Consider the following 17,700-nt stretch of genomic DNA (forward strand, 5'->3'; position numbering starts at 1 on the left):
GGACGCAATGCTGAGGGTACCACGAGGAGGTAGTTGGCTCGGAGAGGCGAGAAGTTCTTCTTTAGGAGAATGTCGTTTTGCAAGAAAAACGACGCCAATCCTCGCCTGAACACCTTCGGCACAATGACGGTCTTGCCTTCCAGGTAGTCTACAAGGCTCCTTAGTTCCGGGTCGGCTCGCTGTTGTTCGGCGAATTCGTCGGCACTGATTGGTCCCAAGAAAGTGTCGTCATCCTGGTCGTCCTGTGGCGGCGGTTCGACGGGGGCGCGAGACAAGCAGTCGGCGTCAGAGTGCTTTCGCCCGGACTTGTAAACGACGGTGATGTCGAATTCTTGAAGTCTCAGACTCCATCGTGCGAGGCGACCTGAAGGATCCTTCAAGTTAGCTAGCCAACACAAGGCGTGGTGGTCGCTCACAACTTTAAAGGGCCTGCCATAGAGGTAGGGACGAAACTTTGATGTAGCCCAGATGATGGCGAGGCACTCCTTTTCTGTTGTGGAATAATTTGCTTCCGCCTTCGATAGCGACCGGCTAGCGTAACTTACAACCCTTTCTAGTCCATCAGTCCTCTGCACAAGCACGGCGCCGAGTCCTACGCTGCTTGCGTCGGTGTGGACTTCGGTATCGGCGTTTTCGTCGAAATGCGCAAGTATTGGCGGCGATTGCAGGCGTCGCTTCAGTTCTTCAAATGCTTCGAGTTGCGGCGTCTCCCACTTGAACTCGACGTCGGCCTTCGTGAGATACGTCAGTGGCTCTGCGATCCGTGAAAAATCCTTGACGAAGCGCCTGTAATAGGCGCACAGTCCAAGAAATCTACGCACTGCCTTCTTGTCAGCGGGCAGAGGAAAGTTGGAGATGGCCGCAGTTTTCTGAGGGTCGGGGCGCACTCCAGACTTGTTGATGACGTGGCCCAAAAACAAGAGCTCCTCATACGCGAAGCGGCACTTTTCTGGCTTTAACGTGAGTCCGGAGGTTTTGATTGCTTGAAGAACTGTTTCAAGGCGCCGCAGGTGTTCTTCGAAGCTTGAGGCAAACACAACGACGTCGTCCAAATAGACGAGGCAAGTCTGCCACTTCAAGCCTGCCAGTACTGTATCCATGACGCGTTGGAAAGTCGCAGGTGCCGAGCAAAGACCAAACGGCATGACCTTGAACTCAAACAGTCCGTCGTAAGAAACAGTCGTAAAACAGTCGTAAAAGTAGAAAACAGTCGTAAAACTGTGTACGACGAAACTGGTTGTTTATTGGGCGAACCTGTGCCCACAAAAGCAAGGTACACTCAAAGCACAACGATAGCGGCGAACACAGTCGGCGATCGTCGAAAATCTGATTAGCGGCGAAACGCGTCGGCTTTTATACCTGAGTCATCGAAGGTTCCAGATTAATCCCTGATGCCCGCGTGTCTTCCAGAAAGTTCTAGACAATTCGCGTCGCTCATACAATCAGATTACATGGGCGTCGGTGACCACAGACGACGGATAGAAGCATCGATAACGTCCGAGAAGCTTCCAATGTAGGCGCGTCCTGCGCCGAGCGATAACGTTTAACATTTGTCAGCCAATGTTGAAAGCGGCCACCAGTGAAAGATAAACATGTGTACGTGTCAATATATATGGTATACGGTTCGTATACCCCCCCCCCCCCCCCCATACATACATAGCGGTCTCCATGCCAACCAGAGCTGCGGACTTACGCCATCTAGTGAACACTTCATAAAACTACAGGTGGCTACATACGGAGGTGGCTACATACAGAGGAAGGACAGACCCACGCCCTAAGGAGCGTCGCCCCTAAAAAAAGAAAGTTCAGCAAAAACTAACAAGCTGTTTTAACGTTGCTAAAGTGTGTTGGCTGAGGTTCGGTTCGTGTGGTGTCGTAATGCTGCTCCGCATAACACGCGTGTTATGCGGAGCAGTATCACTCGACGCCACAGGAAGCTTTGCTAGCGAGTTTTTCACCAAGTAAGCCTGTTTTCTTACGTTTTGGGGCTTGCTTTGGATGATACGTTTTATTTTCTTGCTGCTGCGAAGATTGTATCAGCGAGGTTCCACTGTATTCCTTGTTGCAAGTGAAGCATTATAACAACATTTAATCACGCACTCCCTTTCTATGCCACAAATTAATCAAATCAGTGCTCTTATTTTTTTGCTTTTCTTCCGGGCTGCTCAAACTGCCAAGCCATCAGGGACAAACTTCAGGTGCATGTAACATTGCTACCCATTTATACTAGCACCTTCTACAAGTTTAACGAAGCATTTTATCTCTTTTACGGTTCTTGTAAGTTTAAAACAGCTCAACAAAGCTTTCAATGACCCTCATTATTATGTGCATGTGGGTTTCAAATAAGGGCTTCTGATTATTTTTAAAAGTTGATTTGTTATAAGCTTGCCATTAGTTATTAACATCCAATTGGCAATGGTGGCCTAATATTTATAATTATTTAGCAAATCTTAATTTGGCTGCTAAATAATCCAACATAGTTTCCTTTGTATCCCTTGGTTGCAAATCTTGTCCTGCAAAAAGAATTGTGTCACAAATCCCCAATAAAAATACTACTTTCCCCATGCACACGGCAATCAACTCCCAAGAAATTGCACATCGACACCATTATCACTGACCTTCCATAACAAAATTGCATGCATGTTCAAAATCAATAAACAAAATAGAAGGTACACACAAGGCCTGTGAACCTCAGAGAAGCTCACAGTATCATGCATAGTTAAGTATGGTGTGCATTAGTTCTTGTAAAGAAAGAGCGTGTATAATATTTTTCTTGGCTTGGGTGTGCTTGCAGATCCTTTATGAAATCAGTCACATTGCAAATCACATCATCCCTGTAGAAAAAGAGCTTGACATGCAAAAGACCTTCCTTGTAGTACGCAGTTTTAACCAGAAGAGTTTCACCAGTGACACATTGCAAGAAGCTTTTGCACATTTCTGCATCCAAGCCAGTCTCATTGCTGAAGAAGCACAGTTCACTGTCTACGAGGGAAGACAGTTGTGACTGAATGGGCAGGTGTGTAAAGCGTGGATCCAACGATCTAACCTCATTCAATGACAACCACTCGGAAAACCCAAAGTCCACATATAACACCTTGAGCCGGTCACCTTCGCCGATAGAGACAACCTGCGCTCGGTACCACCGACTGTCCTTGCTGCACCTGGCAGCTACAAACTCGCCGACAGACTTGACAAAGAGCCTGTTTTCCAGGAAGTGGCCACGATGGCAAAAGCCTTGGATGTCTTCCATAAGGGTTCCCAACGTCTCCTCCGAGCTGAAATTTCTTCCCTCCAAGATAAGCCTATCTATGGGCCTTCTTCCATAAGGAAAAACTAAATAAAAATGTTTTGGGCTTTCATACGTAGACATCTGGCCCAACAGCACAATTCCTAGTTCGGGTGGCTTCATATATTTGACACAATTATTGACAGGCTCTGTTACATGCAAGATTGCCGAGTTGGCTTCTTCAGCAATGTGCCTGAAAACACACAATGCGCCTTGCCTACAATAGCCTTGAGAGCTAAAGAACTTGCAAATGCGATCTGTTTTTGCAACAAAGTTCGAGGCAGCCACTCCCAGATCATCAGTGTTCACATTGTAACTGTTGAGAGGGTTGTTGTAGTCATCCTGCATGGGGCTGAACTTTGGAAACTCTGCAAAATTTGTGTTCTGCGTGACAGTCTGCTTTTTGCGTTTCGCAGTCGGCATTCTAGCATAACCTTCCCTGATCATACACTCGGCCACGTCTCCATAGGTCTTACTGCGCAACTTTGCCAAGTAAGTTGTATCATTAAATTCATCACCTGTACTTCTTGTTTCCACAATGACTGCTGTAAGTGAACTGTCACTGCTTGTCAGCTCTTCAAACCGGATGATAGCCGCTTCTGTCCATTCTGCCCATGGCTCAATGTCAACTAGCTGAAACCTTAATGCAAGTGGACCTATGGTGAAAAGTCTTGGGTCCATCCTGAACAAGCAGGAAGATTTCACAGCCTTTCTGTTGCCATAGTCAATCAGGAATATCCGGCATTTTCCAGCACGCAGAAGTTCCTCAACACGTACTCTAGTTCCAGTTTCATGTGGCAAATCACGATAAATTAGGCATGATCCCTTCTTGATGTCTCGTTTTGCGCACAAAACTTGTTCACACGATTTGATGATGCTGTGTATTTCTGACAGTTCTTTAACTGTGGAGGCTAGTTGTCCATACCAGTGGTCGGGTGTCAAGGTAAATGTAACCTTAATGTCAACGGTATTTTCCTTTGGTACAATTGGTGCGGGTAATTCTGAGCAGTCAGATGAAGTGTCGCTCAGTGAATCGGTGCAGGCCGAAAGAGTAGAAGGAGAACTGTCAGGTACCTCGGCGCAGATGATTCTACTCCCGGGCTGTGAATGTCCTGTTGCGCCCTTGCTTTCAGGCTGCAAATGACAGCTCGTATCGGATGCCAATTTTACAGCCCCAAGGGGGGCATCGCTGAGGTAACCCAAGAATTCGGCATAACCATTAGAGACAAGTAGTTCAGCAACATTCAGCTGTATCGGCCCAGTGGGGGTTTCAGGACAGTTGATAAATAGGTCTATCTCATAAATACCACTGTCCGAGCGGCCGTAGAAAATGGCTTCATAGTAGTAGGGTACGTTGTCGTCGATAAGCAGCTGCAAGTCGTAGCAGGAGCTTACCCATGCTGGCCTTATTCTGCGTATGCAGCAGGCCACCGCTCGGTAAGGCTCAAGCGCTTCGTCCTCGCTGATGGGGTAAACACAGTCCAGTCCGACAACGTCGGTGCGGCCTTCGTCGACGTACAGGACATCAACCAGTACCTGAATGCCGTTTAAGTTTCTGCGAACGTCCGTCACCACCGCTCGCAGTGCCTGCCTGCTGCAGCTATCGGGACACACCATGCAGCACATGCCGAGGAACGCTTCGTACAGATGGGGCCTGTCTGGCTCGATGTAGCAGTCACACTGGTCGACGCATTCGTTCGAGTCGGACAGGTTGTAACGCAGAAAAAGTTTGCTTGGCCGCTCGTAGTGCGTCAAGTAAACTGGAACGCGTGCTCGCAACGGCAGGTTCGATGGGTGGGGTATTACAGGGCACTTCACTGAATCTGCCGCCGCGTTACTTTCTTTGGGATCCATGCCGAGTTGCGCGGACGCGCCACAGAACTGGACGCCACTATGCTGTATTTTGCAGCGCGCACAGCCAGTCATCTAAAGCGGAACGATATCACGGAGTCATCACCAAGGTAGGATTCAGGGTATCAGAAACAAGCTGCACGGAGCACAGACGCTTGACGGCGTATGGGATCCTTCAGTACCCGAGAACGTCCAACCGCACACACCGGCTCCCCGTCGAGAAACGCCATGAAGACGCTGGCCAACGCGTTGCTCTGGCCGTCGCCGACAAGACCGACTCGAACGCGACACATAAAGACCTGGCATGGCTAGTGGCTTGGCAGTTGGCCCCGCCTGCAGCTTCGTGGTGGTGCACAATTCGCTTAAAATACTTGAAAAACTATTTTGCGCATGCCGCTCCACTGTCCTCGCTCAAATTTCTCGGGAAGATCTCACTGGAGTATACGTGTCCACGTCGTTCAGTGCAACACTCGGCATACTTAATCACCTGGTTTTTAAACAAAAATAAAAAAGTGCATTCGTTTATGAAAATGAAAACTGCTACCGCAACGTCATTAGCATAAGAGTATAATACAATAATTATTGTATGAGACTTTAATATTAGTATAAACTTGTGTCGCCGCCTGCTGGCAGCTGCAGAAAGTAGTCGTTTAGGGAGGGTTATTGCGTGTTGCCCGCTCCTCTGGATCACTGGAATTAAGCCCCTCCTTCTAAAGTACCTGGAAAAAGCTCCATCTAAAGGGGCTTTACCTCCATCCATGCGCCAGCGCCGCTTTTGGTGGCTGGTCGGCCAAAACGGGTATGGAAGGCAGCATAAGGCACACACAGCAACCCTCCCTGAACGGCAACTAGCGGTGACACGGGAGACTGTTTTCGGCGCGCACTGGAGGTCGAGAGAGGTGGTGAAGCGGAGTAAACACAAGCAAAAAGAACTACGGGATGTGACGACAAATATTGCGGCAGCTCGGTCGACGCTTCGTCGGCGATCTGCAGCATTCAATTTCGTTTGAATCAACTCAGCCTCAGGGGGGGGGGGGGGGGGGGTTACAACACCCGAAACCTCCCCCCCCCCCCCCCCCTCGGTGCGCCACTGCTTAACTGTCATAGCATTATAAGAACTGCACACCGCATAATTATACTAATGCTCACAGCAAAAGCCAAATTATATTGCTCTGCTGGCTTTATGTAACACATGATCGACATGCTCGGCACTTACCTTGAAGCAGTGGTGCACCGACCCCCCCCCCCCCCTCCCCCTGAGGCCGAGTTAACCCCTCCTTTTGTTTAACACCTTTTCTTTCCTTGTGCCGTTCACATCTGCTCGCACCGCCACGCGGTGCGAGCAGATGTAAACGGCATCAATCGCGAGACATTTCCGTATGGTTCCAACTCTTGGGGACCGTAATTTTGGAGTGGCGACGACGACCTAACTCCAGACCTGCACAGATAAGCGGCTTCTATGGGACCACCTGTGCCAACTCTCGTTCAGTGTGGGAATAAGCGTCCCGTGGCGTGCGTCACCGCATAGTGCTAGAGTGCCTACATGCAACGTTTTTCGACCGAAGCCTCAATGCGACCGTTTGCGACTAACTTGTTTGCGTGAACTCTGTTAGTCGCCGGTGTGAATGAGTCCAAATGTATCTGATTGAGCGTGGCATGACGCCTGCAGCGATGGAGGCGACATTTAACTTTTCGGAGCAGAAAAAAAAAATGCTAGTTTAAGCAGCTATTGGTGTTTTCGGGGCAGATGACAAATTATGCCATACGACTCTTGGAGTTAAAAGCATCACTGAAGCATCTCAAATATTTATTATGAAGCATATTGCACATACAATAATCAATGCAAGTTGCAAAAATTAGGAAACAAATAATTAAGAAGATGGATGGTTATCAAACGCGCAGTAAAATGAGCTATATATTTAAAATAGCAGTACTTGGGGCAGAAATGAGATCAAACCGGTAAAGCTGAGCATGAATTTATAAATGTAACTACAATCACATATAACCGTTGCAAAAGCAGCAGTTGATAATCGGCATGAGATCGAGGTAATCTCAGTCACCAAAATAGCCTGCATGTCAAGTTCAACAATACAGCTAAATGAGCTATATATTTAAATGCCATTCTTGTGGCAGAAACGAGATCACAGATGAGATCAAATGAGATCACAAAGCTGGGCATCACAATGTAAAAGTAATCAGTCACATCTCAACATTGCCACAGCAGCAGTTGGTAATCCCCCCCCCCCAGTACAAGATCGAATTTCCCAGCACCGTTTTGGAGCAGCAAATAACAAGTATTGAATATCAAATAGTCAAACAAAGATGCATATATCTACAGCAGGAATATTTATTCCGGTATAATTAGTGCCAGCTTGAGTTTGTTCATTTTCAAATGCAAATAATTATTTATATTATGAATAAATGTCTAACTGGCCCACAGGCACATGCTGCCAAAATTTATGATGTCGTGAAGAGCTAGTGTGGGAAATTTTCAGGTGGTGTTGCCAGTGTTTGGTTTCTGTGTTCCTTCTGCCAAGCTAAGCTCCTGCCTATGTTTGCAACTGACTTGTTAGCCTGTCAACATATTATAGCTTAACTCAATATATTCCTATGTATCATTTTAAAGTATCTAAATCATCACACAGCACGGTGTGCATGTATTTGACTAGGAGTGCAGGAACTGAACGGACAAAAATAGAAGTTGTTATGCAGTAAAATTTATAGAAGTGTGAAAAATAGTAAGCGCTAACCTGTACAATATGGCCCACTCTTAGAGGGAACTCCAAAAGCACAGTAATGCAGAAGCAACAAAGAAATGGTTTTATACAAAGCGTAAGGCAGCCACGCATTTATACATACACAGGGTATAATCCTTGATGGGCCATATTTTGGCTGTAATAAACGGTGGAGTACAAACACGGTGTTCCATTTCAGAGTGGACTGCACTGTACACAACCATTCATGTAACACATAATATACTATACAACTGCTGTCATTTCTATCTTGATAATTGCACAGAATGTCCACACTCATTTAGGTAATTAACACAGTGTTCCATCTCAGAGTGGACTGCATTGTCGACAACTGTTCACATAACACGTAATATTCTATGTGATTGCTGTCATTTCCATCTTCAGAATAACACAGGATGTCCATGCTGATTCCACAAAATGGCTACTGTGTTGCTCCTATAACACCCATATTGCACATTACATTGCCCACATAATCAACAGTTTTCACATGTCTTTCTGAATATACAAAGGCACTTGACTTATCTTGTCTAACATAATGCAATAAAGAGAGAAAGATTATTTGAAGCAAGGCCGAGAGGTAAGCCAGCATGCTGAAATATAGGAAGTACAGTTTTCCAACGTTTCCAGTGTCTTCTGGGATTCATAAATTCAGAAATAGAATCTTTGGCATGTTTCAGAAATATTTAAACTAGTTCGCATTCTTTTTTATATGTGCCTACCATAAGCCATAAAGAATTAATATTGACGGACTACGGGCCCATTCACGACTAGGCGAGGTCACGCGACCGATTGCGACTGGCGACCAGAAAGCTACTCAAGACGAACGATGTTCACACTGACAAATGCGACCGACGAGTAGCTAAACGAAAATGTCTCACGATATGCCGTTCACGTCTGCTTGAAATGTCATCGCCGCGTAAAATAAGCATCAGCATTTACGGACGTCATGTTCCTTCTCATCTGAGTGGTTCAGCTGTTCTGCGACTTCGGTCGCGCGACTGAAAAATCGAGCAGCGAGCGACTGGCCCAAAACGGTCGCATTTGGAGAAAAGCGACCATTTGCGACTGGTTGCGACTAACTTGGTCGCGCGACCTCGTCTAGTCGCAAGTGTGAATGAGTCCTACCACATTTTGTTACAATTGAAAAAAGATAAAATTACTTTTTTATTGTGTATAATAACATGGCCAGTGGCCTTATACTAGAGTAGAGTATTACACCACGGAAGTTTATTAACATACATAAGTGGCGCGTATGGTGGGAATAAAGCTTCGTAACAGTAGAGTCCCACCGTTCCTAGGAATCAGGCAACCACATGGCAACATGCGTACTACAAAATGTGGCATTATTACAGAACAAAATCATTATAAATTCGAACTTCGAAAATTCTGGAAAAAGTCGGACATGGTATTTGACATTTTTCGACTCACTGGCGGATCCAAGGGGGAGGCCCTTCCCTACTCTTTTGCTCCCTCAAGGGCTGCAAAAAAAAAAAAAATAGCGCCGGCCTTTCCTTTTCTCATAACGAACCAATTAGTAGTGACATTATTTAGCGTGCAGCGGGCCCGGCACCTCCCAACGCCTCTGCATGCTTTGATGACCCCCTGGAGGCTAACCTGCATCCGCCCGTAGCGCGCCCATTCGTGGAAACATATACATCAGACTGCAAATTAATTACGTAAATCCTGCGCCTGGACCACTAGTGTATCAAAATTCGATTTCGGCCGAAGGTATCCTATCTCCATTGCCTCGCCCGCACATATGAAGTCGTTGGCCACGTCAACTTTCGCGAGCGTGCCGTCCCCTTCTTCGCGTAGAGCGAACAGCCTCGTCTGGTACACACCCGCGTTCGAGATCCCGACGAAGACGGCCTCCAACTGGACGTTTGCTGGCAGGCGCCATCGTGGCGGCTGTCGAGTGCACGTCGCTACACGGTGAAGGCGGCACAGAACAGCGCCGCACGGCGTCCTTGCGTCTTCGACAGAGAGCGGGAAGAGCCTGTCCAGTCCCAGGACGAGCGTCAAGCCGTAGTCGATGCACTGCACTTCGGCCGAGACGTGCATTCCGGCCGTGTTGCGGAACACGTCGGTGACGATGGCGCGAGCAAGGTCGACGACCGTATGCCTTGTGTCGGCCACGCAGTACTGCCCTATCTCAGCGCTGTACAGGTGTCTCTCGCAGCCACGCACGAAGTGTTTTATGAACGGAGTCTTGGTGTAGGCGAGCCGTAACCAGAATCTGGTCGGGCTTTCGAAGTTCACCATACTGACGGAAAGAGGCAGGTTGAGCGGAATGCTTGCGTGCGCGGGGACAAGCGGCTCGTACATTGCGTTCAACGATAAGACGCGTACAGAAACGTTTAAATGTTACAACACTCGCGCAAGCAGCTTCGCAGCTTGTTGACGCTTAAGCTCACCGGACAATGCCATAGAATAAAGACAATGCCTAGCTTATACAGCGTGACATCATAGAATAAAGAACCAACTGGTGACATATAGGTGTATATGTAGAGCCTTGGTAGTAGTGGCACATACCCACTCTAGGGGATTGGCCAAGAACCGGGTAGTTCGATATAACGATGAAACGTAAATTTAGACCATTCAATTTTCCCTCGCACTTTTTTTTTTTCCTTCCCCAGTGTCGCTATGGTGGCTAGTGTCGCGAATTGACACATCTACTAACAGACAACCGGCGAACAATAATTTGCATAACTTGTGTTGTTGGTACTCACAAAATAAAAAAGAGTAATTAAACCCTAATATGATGGCATAAATTGCTAATTATAATTATCTTGAATGATAAAACTGACTTCATTCTAAATTGTGGGTTGTTTCTTTTTACTTGTTCTTACCTGCTCTTCTTATTTTCCTCGTGAGTCTCAATACAATGCTAATTTATATAATTGTTTAAATTTGTTGCTGACGTTTGTAAAAGATTGACCTAAAATTTTGGGTCGTTTTTTCTAAAGCCGCTCCATACGCGTTCTTTCTTGCGTTGCCATCATCATCAAGAAAGTAGAAGCAAATATGGCGGCCGACAGCAAGAAAGACGCGCAGGTACTTTACGAATCAAGTTTCTATGCTTGTTTAAGTGATGTACTGATTTACGTGACGTGTTACCATCAGTGCCATATCTATATGCGATATGCTTCTTTGCCTCAATGTGTTTAATCCTCGTTACTTTTGTCAACACTAAGAATCGCTAATCACCGGCGTTTGTTCAGTTCGCACACTGATGTGTCACATGTATGTCTTATTCCAGTTTCCTCCATGCTCATATCACAGTCATCTGTCGGCAATAATTAGCTCTACTCACTTGGTTGGATTGAAGTTTGAGTCTGACATTTATTTAATTATTCTTTTATTCACAACCAGCGTCCACGGCTTTGTTAACACGACGCGTCTGGCGTTGTTTCGGTTCTGCCAGTTGTGTGCAGGTTTTATTGCGGTCACATTAATGGGAAGTCGGTTCAACATAGCATTCAGTGGACCACGCTGTGGATTTACGTGACGTGTTACCATCAGTGCCATTTCTATATGCGATATGCTTCTTTGCCTCAATGTGTTTAATCCTCGTTACTTTTGTCAACACTAAGAATCGCTAATCACCGGCGTTCGTTCAGTTCGCACACTGAAGTGTCACATGTATGTCTTATTCTAGTTTCCTCCATGCTCATATCACAGTCATCTGTCGGCAATAATTAGCTCTACTCACTTGGTTGGATTGAAGTTTGAGTCTGACATTGATTTAATTCTTGTTTTATTCACAACCAGCCTCCACGGCTTCGTTAACACGACGCATCTGGCGTTCTTTCAGTTCTGCCGGTTGTGTGCAGGTTTTATTGCGGTCACATTAATGGGAAGTTGGTTCAACATAGTATTCAGATGAGCACGCTGTGGAGTATGGTAACGTGATACTGACAGATTGTCAACGTTGTTTTGTCGACTGACGGTGTATCGAAACATCTAATCAGTCAATGAACAAGTCAACAACAACAATGAACTTAAAACGCGGGACTCGGATTTCGTGGCTGCCTGGCACTTCTTGCGCCACCGGTGGGCGCCAGGAACACCGAGCTGAGGCTTTTTTGTACCACATGAATGTGAGAGTGCTAGTGATGCATTGTGACATACCCTCAACCTCTTAGCGATCACCCAGCGCTATCTGGTCGCGCAAAAAGCGCTGGCCGCAATGCGATCCGAGTTCCACTCGCTGAGCAGTGCACATGATTCCATGAATGACTAATTTGAACAATTTCACAGCTTGTACAATGATTATGGAGGTAAGGAAATCGAATTACGGAGCGGGATGTTGGCCTGTTATCAATTTTCCAAGATGATGGCTGCTTTGATCCATATGCACTTGGCAGTGTTTAAAGGGGTCGAAACCTTTCGGTTCGAGATTACATGACATTCTTATTTGCTTAGATAAGTTAAAAACATTTCTGTGCACTAAGTGATAGATGATTGCACACCATAGAGGTTTCTGCTAAAATTACCGAGTATTACTGTGCTTCTAGTGTCTATGGGATGCGCTGGCATGGCAGCTCATCAAGCGTGGGAACATGGATTTTCCTAAACTTCGACCCTATGGCTTCAAGCAGCTTTGAGGCTTCGCAAACTGATTGTTTTCAACAAAATGTTGCATTATAAATTCGACAATTCGCACTGATCATGCATGTGCATAGTGTCTTATTGCCTTGTGCATTTAGAAAAATAGAATTGCTTCAAAATTTAGGCCAATAAAGGCAGACAGAGCGTTGTAAACAAAGCCACAAAATCGTCTGGCACCACAAGCACAAAGATTGGACAAATCCATGTGCTGACCATCATTCTCAGGGTAGCAGAATGATGGCAACACCAGAGTTCCCTCAGGTAATTTTTTAATGAAACTCTATTGTCTGTACCACACCAACTTTGTCTGCTTAAGACATAGTGACAGGTTTAGTTTACAGAATTTCAATATCCGTTTTTGTAGCAGATCTATAGACCAATAAATGTACTGTGCCTTAAGAGACACTAAAGGCAAATATTAAGTCAAGCTAAAGTGATAGATTAATGCTCGAGAATGTCTAAGTCATCAATATAATCGTGAACAGAGCTTTAGTAACCGAGAAATTGAGGTAAATCTGGGACACGATTTGAGACTGCCCCGGGGCATTCAAGCATTAGCCTGTTGACCATAAGCACTCCTCTTTATAATTTTTTCACTAGTGCTCTACCACTGGTAATAAAAAAGGTAATTGCATCACATGGCAAGACGGAAGAAAATGCTATTTGTCTACTTCTATTCAATTTATAGAAAGAAAAAAAAAAGAACTCGTTGACTTTACCCTTGACGACGGCGCAGGTAGTCGAAAGGTTTCATTTTCGCTCGACTGCATGCTGCCCGCGCATTCACGCTTCATTAGTTTCATTAACATGTAGTGCAGTGCTGGCTCGCGAGACTCGCGAACTACAAGTAACGGAGAATGCCATATCCATGTGATGTCACGGAATGCCCGAACGGTGCAGGCCACTTGAACAAGAGCAACTGCAGCAGCGAATCCAATGCTCTGTCCTGGCTCAGTTTCTTGATGGCCACTCGCTGCAGTGGCTTAGCGGCTATGGTGGTGCGCTGCTAAGCACAAGGTCACTGGATCAAATCCTGGCCGTGGCGGCCGCCTTTCGATGGGAGCGAAATGCAAAAATGCACGTATCGTGTCCATTGGGAGCATGTTAAAGAGCCCCAGGTGGTCAAAATAAATTCCGAGCCCCCCCACTGCAGCGCGCCTCATAATCAAATTGGGGTTTTGGCACATAAAACCCCATTCAATTAAATTTCGTGATTAACTGCGGCGCGATAATGACAATCATTATCTTCCGGTTGCCTTCCTTCTGACTGGAAAATTGCTAAGGTAGTGCCTGTATTTAAGGCGGGAGATAGAACTTCGCCTGCTAACTACCGTCCTATCTCCTTAACTTGCATTTCTTGTAAATTACTTGAGCACATCATCGCCTCTCATGTCTATAGCCACCTCGAGTCCAACAATTTCTTTTTTACTAACAATGGCTACAGGAAAGGGTTTTCATGCGATTCACAGCTATTTGAACTTACAACCGACCTACATTTTAGCATGAATAACAACAAACAATCCAATTGTATTTTCCTTGATTACTCAAAAGCCTTCGACCGTGTCGCTCATTGTTGTCTAATCTCGAAATTATCTTCACTCCGGCTAGATTCGCTAACTCTTTCTTGACTACTGAATTTTTTGTCACTTCGCCAGCAGTTCACAGTTGTTAACAATTCGTATTCACCCCCTTGCTATGTCACTTCTGGTGATCCACAAGGCAGCGTTTTAGGACCCTTACTATTTTTAATATACATCAACGACCTGCCTACTAACATATCTTCTTCCATCCGTATTTTTGCTGACGATTGCATAATTTACCGTACCATTAACTCTATCGACGACCACATTACACTTCAAAATGACCTCAAAACTGTTTCTGATTGGTGTAGTACCTGGCAAATGCATCTTAAAGAATCTAAATGTAATGTTGTCTCCTTTAGCCGTAAGCATATTAATTCTAAGTTCACCTACTATCTAAACCACTCTCAGGTCTCGGAAGCATCTTCTTATAACTATCTCGGAGTTCGCCTTGCACCTAACCTGTCCTGGGCATCACACGTCACCGCCATTTTATTTTTATTTTTTTATTTGATAATACCTCACAGGCCCCGTAAGAGGCATAGGGTGAGGGGGGGCATACAGTGCAATTCAATACATTTAATATGAAGATTTTCACAGAGTACAAATTACAGGGCAGTAGAATATTAACAGATAACTACGTGCAAACTATTCGTGCAGGAGTAATATAATACGAATTACAGTCACAATACACAATATAACACAGTCACCATACAATTGCGTCATTATACATTTTGTAGTCAAAAACAAAAAAATGTGCAATGTGCGCCAAAGCCTCACGAACTTTGGGGTATTTACGAAGAAACTTAAAAAATGCCCCAACCAGCATCTGGAAGCTTGCATATGCAACATTTGTCCGGCCTCAGCTAGAATTTGCAAGCCCTGTGCGGTCGCCTCATTAAAAATATCTAATCAATATGCTAGAAGCCGTACAAAACAGAGCAGCACGTTTTATTTCTTGCGATTATAACCGTTCTCATAACGTAACTGAGATTAATCAGAATCATGACACCACTTCACTTGAGACTCGTCGTTGCATCGCACTCCTTTGTTTGTTTCACAAGTACATTTATGGTAATAGGCTGTCTCCACTACCTCTCGAAAGGCCTTTGCGCATGTCAAAACGCCTTCATAACAATTTCAGTTACTCGCGCATTTTCGGTCACACTTTAGCCTTCAACAGCTCTGCGCTTCCACATGCCATTTCTCTGTGGAACAATTTGCCCGATAATATCGCTTCCTTAACAAACCATGATTCTTTCCGCAACCGTGTCAGCAGTCATCTTTCAATTGCGCCCTTTTAATCTGTTCACCGACATTATGCTTTTCACTGTTGCATTCTGGTTTGTACTGCGCATCAGCTACATCTTGAAAGTATGCTGTATCCCTTGTGTCTGCATTTATTGTATTAGAAATGTATAAGTGCCACTTGCTACACAATATGTCCACTAGCTCTTATAGTTCTGTTTCCATTTATGCCCTCCTTACGCCATGCTCCTACGGGGGCCTGTAAGGTCTTTGTAAATAAATAAATAAAAATTCTGGTGAATTTGAACAAACTTAAAAATTTTGGTTGGCGTACAGTGTTTATAAATGAATCATGCACCTGGTTATATTAATAATAGCAAGGTCTGAATTTAATTTTAACTTTCTTGCTACCTGGAACTCAATGGGAGCAAAACGAGGAGCTGGGGTGGTGGGGGGGGGGGGATGAAAGAAAGAGGGCAGATCAGAACCCAAAAACAACTGTTGAAAGGTCCCTCATGTGAATGTTGCCATGAAGGCAGGTGGGTTGCATATCTTTTGAAATGCTATGAGCTGTCTGTGTACCAAAGCATAATCTTATTTTGAGCCTTTTCTTGCTTCTAACGTTCGAACAATATGTGGTGTCTAGGAGTTTGAATTAATGCATCAACTGCACTCAACTGTCAGCTGTCTGGCAAGAATATTGTGCATGAGCAAAACATTCCAGATTCCAGCGTGAAGTCCAAGCAGAAAAACTTGCTGGCAGTACTGCACTATAGTATTGCTGCTGAACTGTGCATCATTAAAGGGGCAGTTGAAGACTAGCATAACAAGTGTCTAATTATTTTGAGCACCAGTGTGCTTTTACTGCTTAATTAACAGGCAAAGCCTCTGTTTTACAAGCTGAGTTCTTTTGTTTTCACATATAGACAACAGCTTCCACAGGTGAAGTTAGCACCTGTTGTGATGCCAACTGGAACTGTTGGCATATAAACAGCATGCGAATTGGCATGTGCTGTTACTTACAAATTGGGATTTTTATACTGATACTGTTTTAGCATATATTTAGACAGATCGCTTTGGTAATTCTATGTATGGTGCTGCAGCAATAAAAGTGGATGCCATAGTTAGGCTCTGTGTTCTTTTTATTGGTTTCTGAGCATATAGTAAACTACGATTGGGCCTTGTAATATTCATTCCATGTCACTACAATAGCAATTGTAATGTTATTTTAATAAAAGATATCATTGGATGGGCCCCTATTTCTAATGAGCACCTTTTCTTTTATGAACGAACTCAGAATGCTTGTCACCTCTTTACCTTGATCTTATTCAGAGTTTAAGTGGAGAGATTATCTTTACCTTTATTTATATGAGATTTCTCCATGTGTTTGCAAAAGTTCATAGAGCTCACGTTTTAACTTGACTATGTTAGGAATATAAACTGAGTAAATGCACGAGTGTACATTTGATTCATGTTGACAGTTGCTCTTCTAAGTTAAGTTGATTCATATGTTACACTATGGAATTGTACCTATGTGGCTTCAGCAATCAAGCTGCTCGCCATAGAACCATTAGGGACCTATGTTGAAGTTACAGAAGTCACAGTTGTTGCTTCACATTAATTATTATTGTGATTTAGTGTGCCTATATGCAGTGTAATGTAGCAGTGGTTCATTATCAGCACACATGGGCCTTGATAAGTGTAATGTACAAACCACGATGGAAGAATACTTAGGTGAAAGGACGGCGCACTCTCTGCACTCTGACGCGATGAACGAACAGCGTTCTAGTAACTCGGCGCGACGAGAGAGGGCGTGCGAGATTGTAGACCGACCACGGGACCGACCTTCGCCGCCTGTTCGCCGCGCGCGCGTTTTAGCTGCTGACTCTTTCGCGGAGAAGTGCGTTAATATTTGCTTTGTTTGTGTGTATTATGGTCAGCCCAAAGCTTTATGCCGTTGCACGATGGTGAAGTGCTTTGTGCCTCTCTGCAACAGCGGCTACAAGTCGTGTGACACGAAGTATTCCCTTTTCAAACCTCCGAATAATGAAGCGGGACTGGAAGCGTGGAGGCGGGCGATACCGCGCAAAGACAGAGTGCTCCAGAAGAATGACCGTGTGTGTGAGCGACATTTTGCACCACATTTCATTCTCAGGACTTGGAGTGCTGAAGTTGACGGCCGGGTGCTCATGTCGGGTACGAGAAGGGCGGGTCTCGCGAAAGGTGCGGTGCCGACTATTTTCGAAGGGGCGCCAAAATACTTGTCGAAGAAAGTAAAGAGCCCTCGGAAGCCGGTACGGCGACAGTCTCGTGCTGTTGCTCCCCGCTCTACTGTTTCGAAGTCTAGGAGCTCCTGCGAAGGTGAATCGGT

At 45.2% G+C, this 17,700-nt stretch overlaps 3 protein-coding genes across 4 annotated transcripts in view; 1 reads left to right on the plus strand and 2 right to left on the minus strand.

Annotated features, from left to right (window-relative positions):
• Nucleotides 1–1,812: 1,812 nt before the first annotated feature.
• LOC119441854 (uncharacterized) lies at nt 1,813–5,505 on the minus strand. The gene is made up of 2 exons (XM_049661664.1): nt 4,594–5,505; nt 1,813–2,513 (listed from the first exon to the last, which is right to left on the minus strand). The coding sequence occupies exons 1-2, from the start codon at nt 5,210–5,212 to the stop codon at nt 2,437–2,439; spliced, it is 696 nt and encodes a 231-aa protein (XP_049517621.1). The 5' UTR covers nt 5,213–5,505; the 3' UTR covers nt 1,813–2,436.
• Nucleotides 5,506–7,419: 1,914 nt separating this feature from the next.
• On the minus strand, nt 7,420–10,367 carry LOC119441117 (uncharacterized). Its single transcript, XM_049661666.1, has one exon. The coding sequence runs from the start codon at nt 10,213–10,215 to the stop codon at nt 9,559–9,561; it is 657 nt and encodes a 218-aa protein (XP_049517623.1). The 5' UTR covers nt 10,216–10,367; the 3' UTR covers nt 7,420–9,558.
• Nucleotides 10,368–10,875: 508 nt separating this feature from the next.
• Nucleotides 10,876–17,700, plus strand: part of LOC119441855 (activating signal cointegrator 1 complex subunit 2) — a 70,998-nt gene continuing 64,173 nt past the window's right edge. For both annotated transcript variants that reach the window (XR_007465617.1, XM_037706490.2), the window contains exon 1: nt 10,876–10,944. Coding sequence is in view for 1 of the 2 variants with exons in the window: in XM_037706490.2 (XP_037562418.1) it covers nt 10,915–10,944 (30 nt within the window). In the remaining variant the exon portion in view is untranslated. The remainder of the gene's footprint in view (nt 10,945–17,700) is intronic.

Source organism: Dermacentor silvarum, chromosome 2 (genome assembly GCF_013339745.2).
Source record: "Dermacentor silvarum isolate Dsil-2018 chromosome 2, BIME_Dsil_1.4, whole genome shotgun sequence".
In the NCBI taxonomy this organism is placed as follows: domain Eukaryota; kingdom Metazoa; phylum Arthropoda; class Arachnida; order Ixodida; family Ixodidae; genus Dermacentor; species Dermacentor silvarum.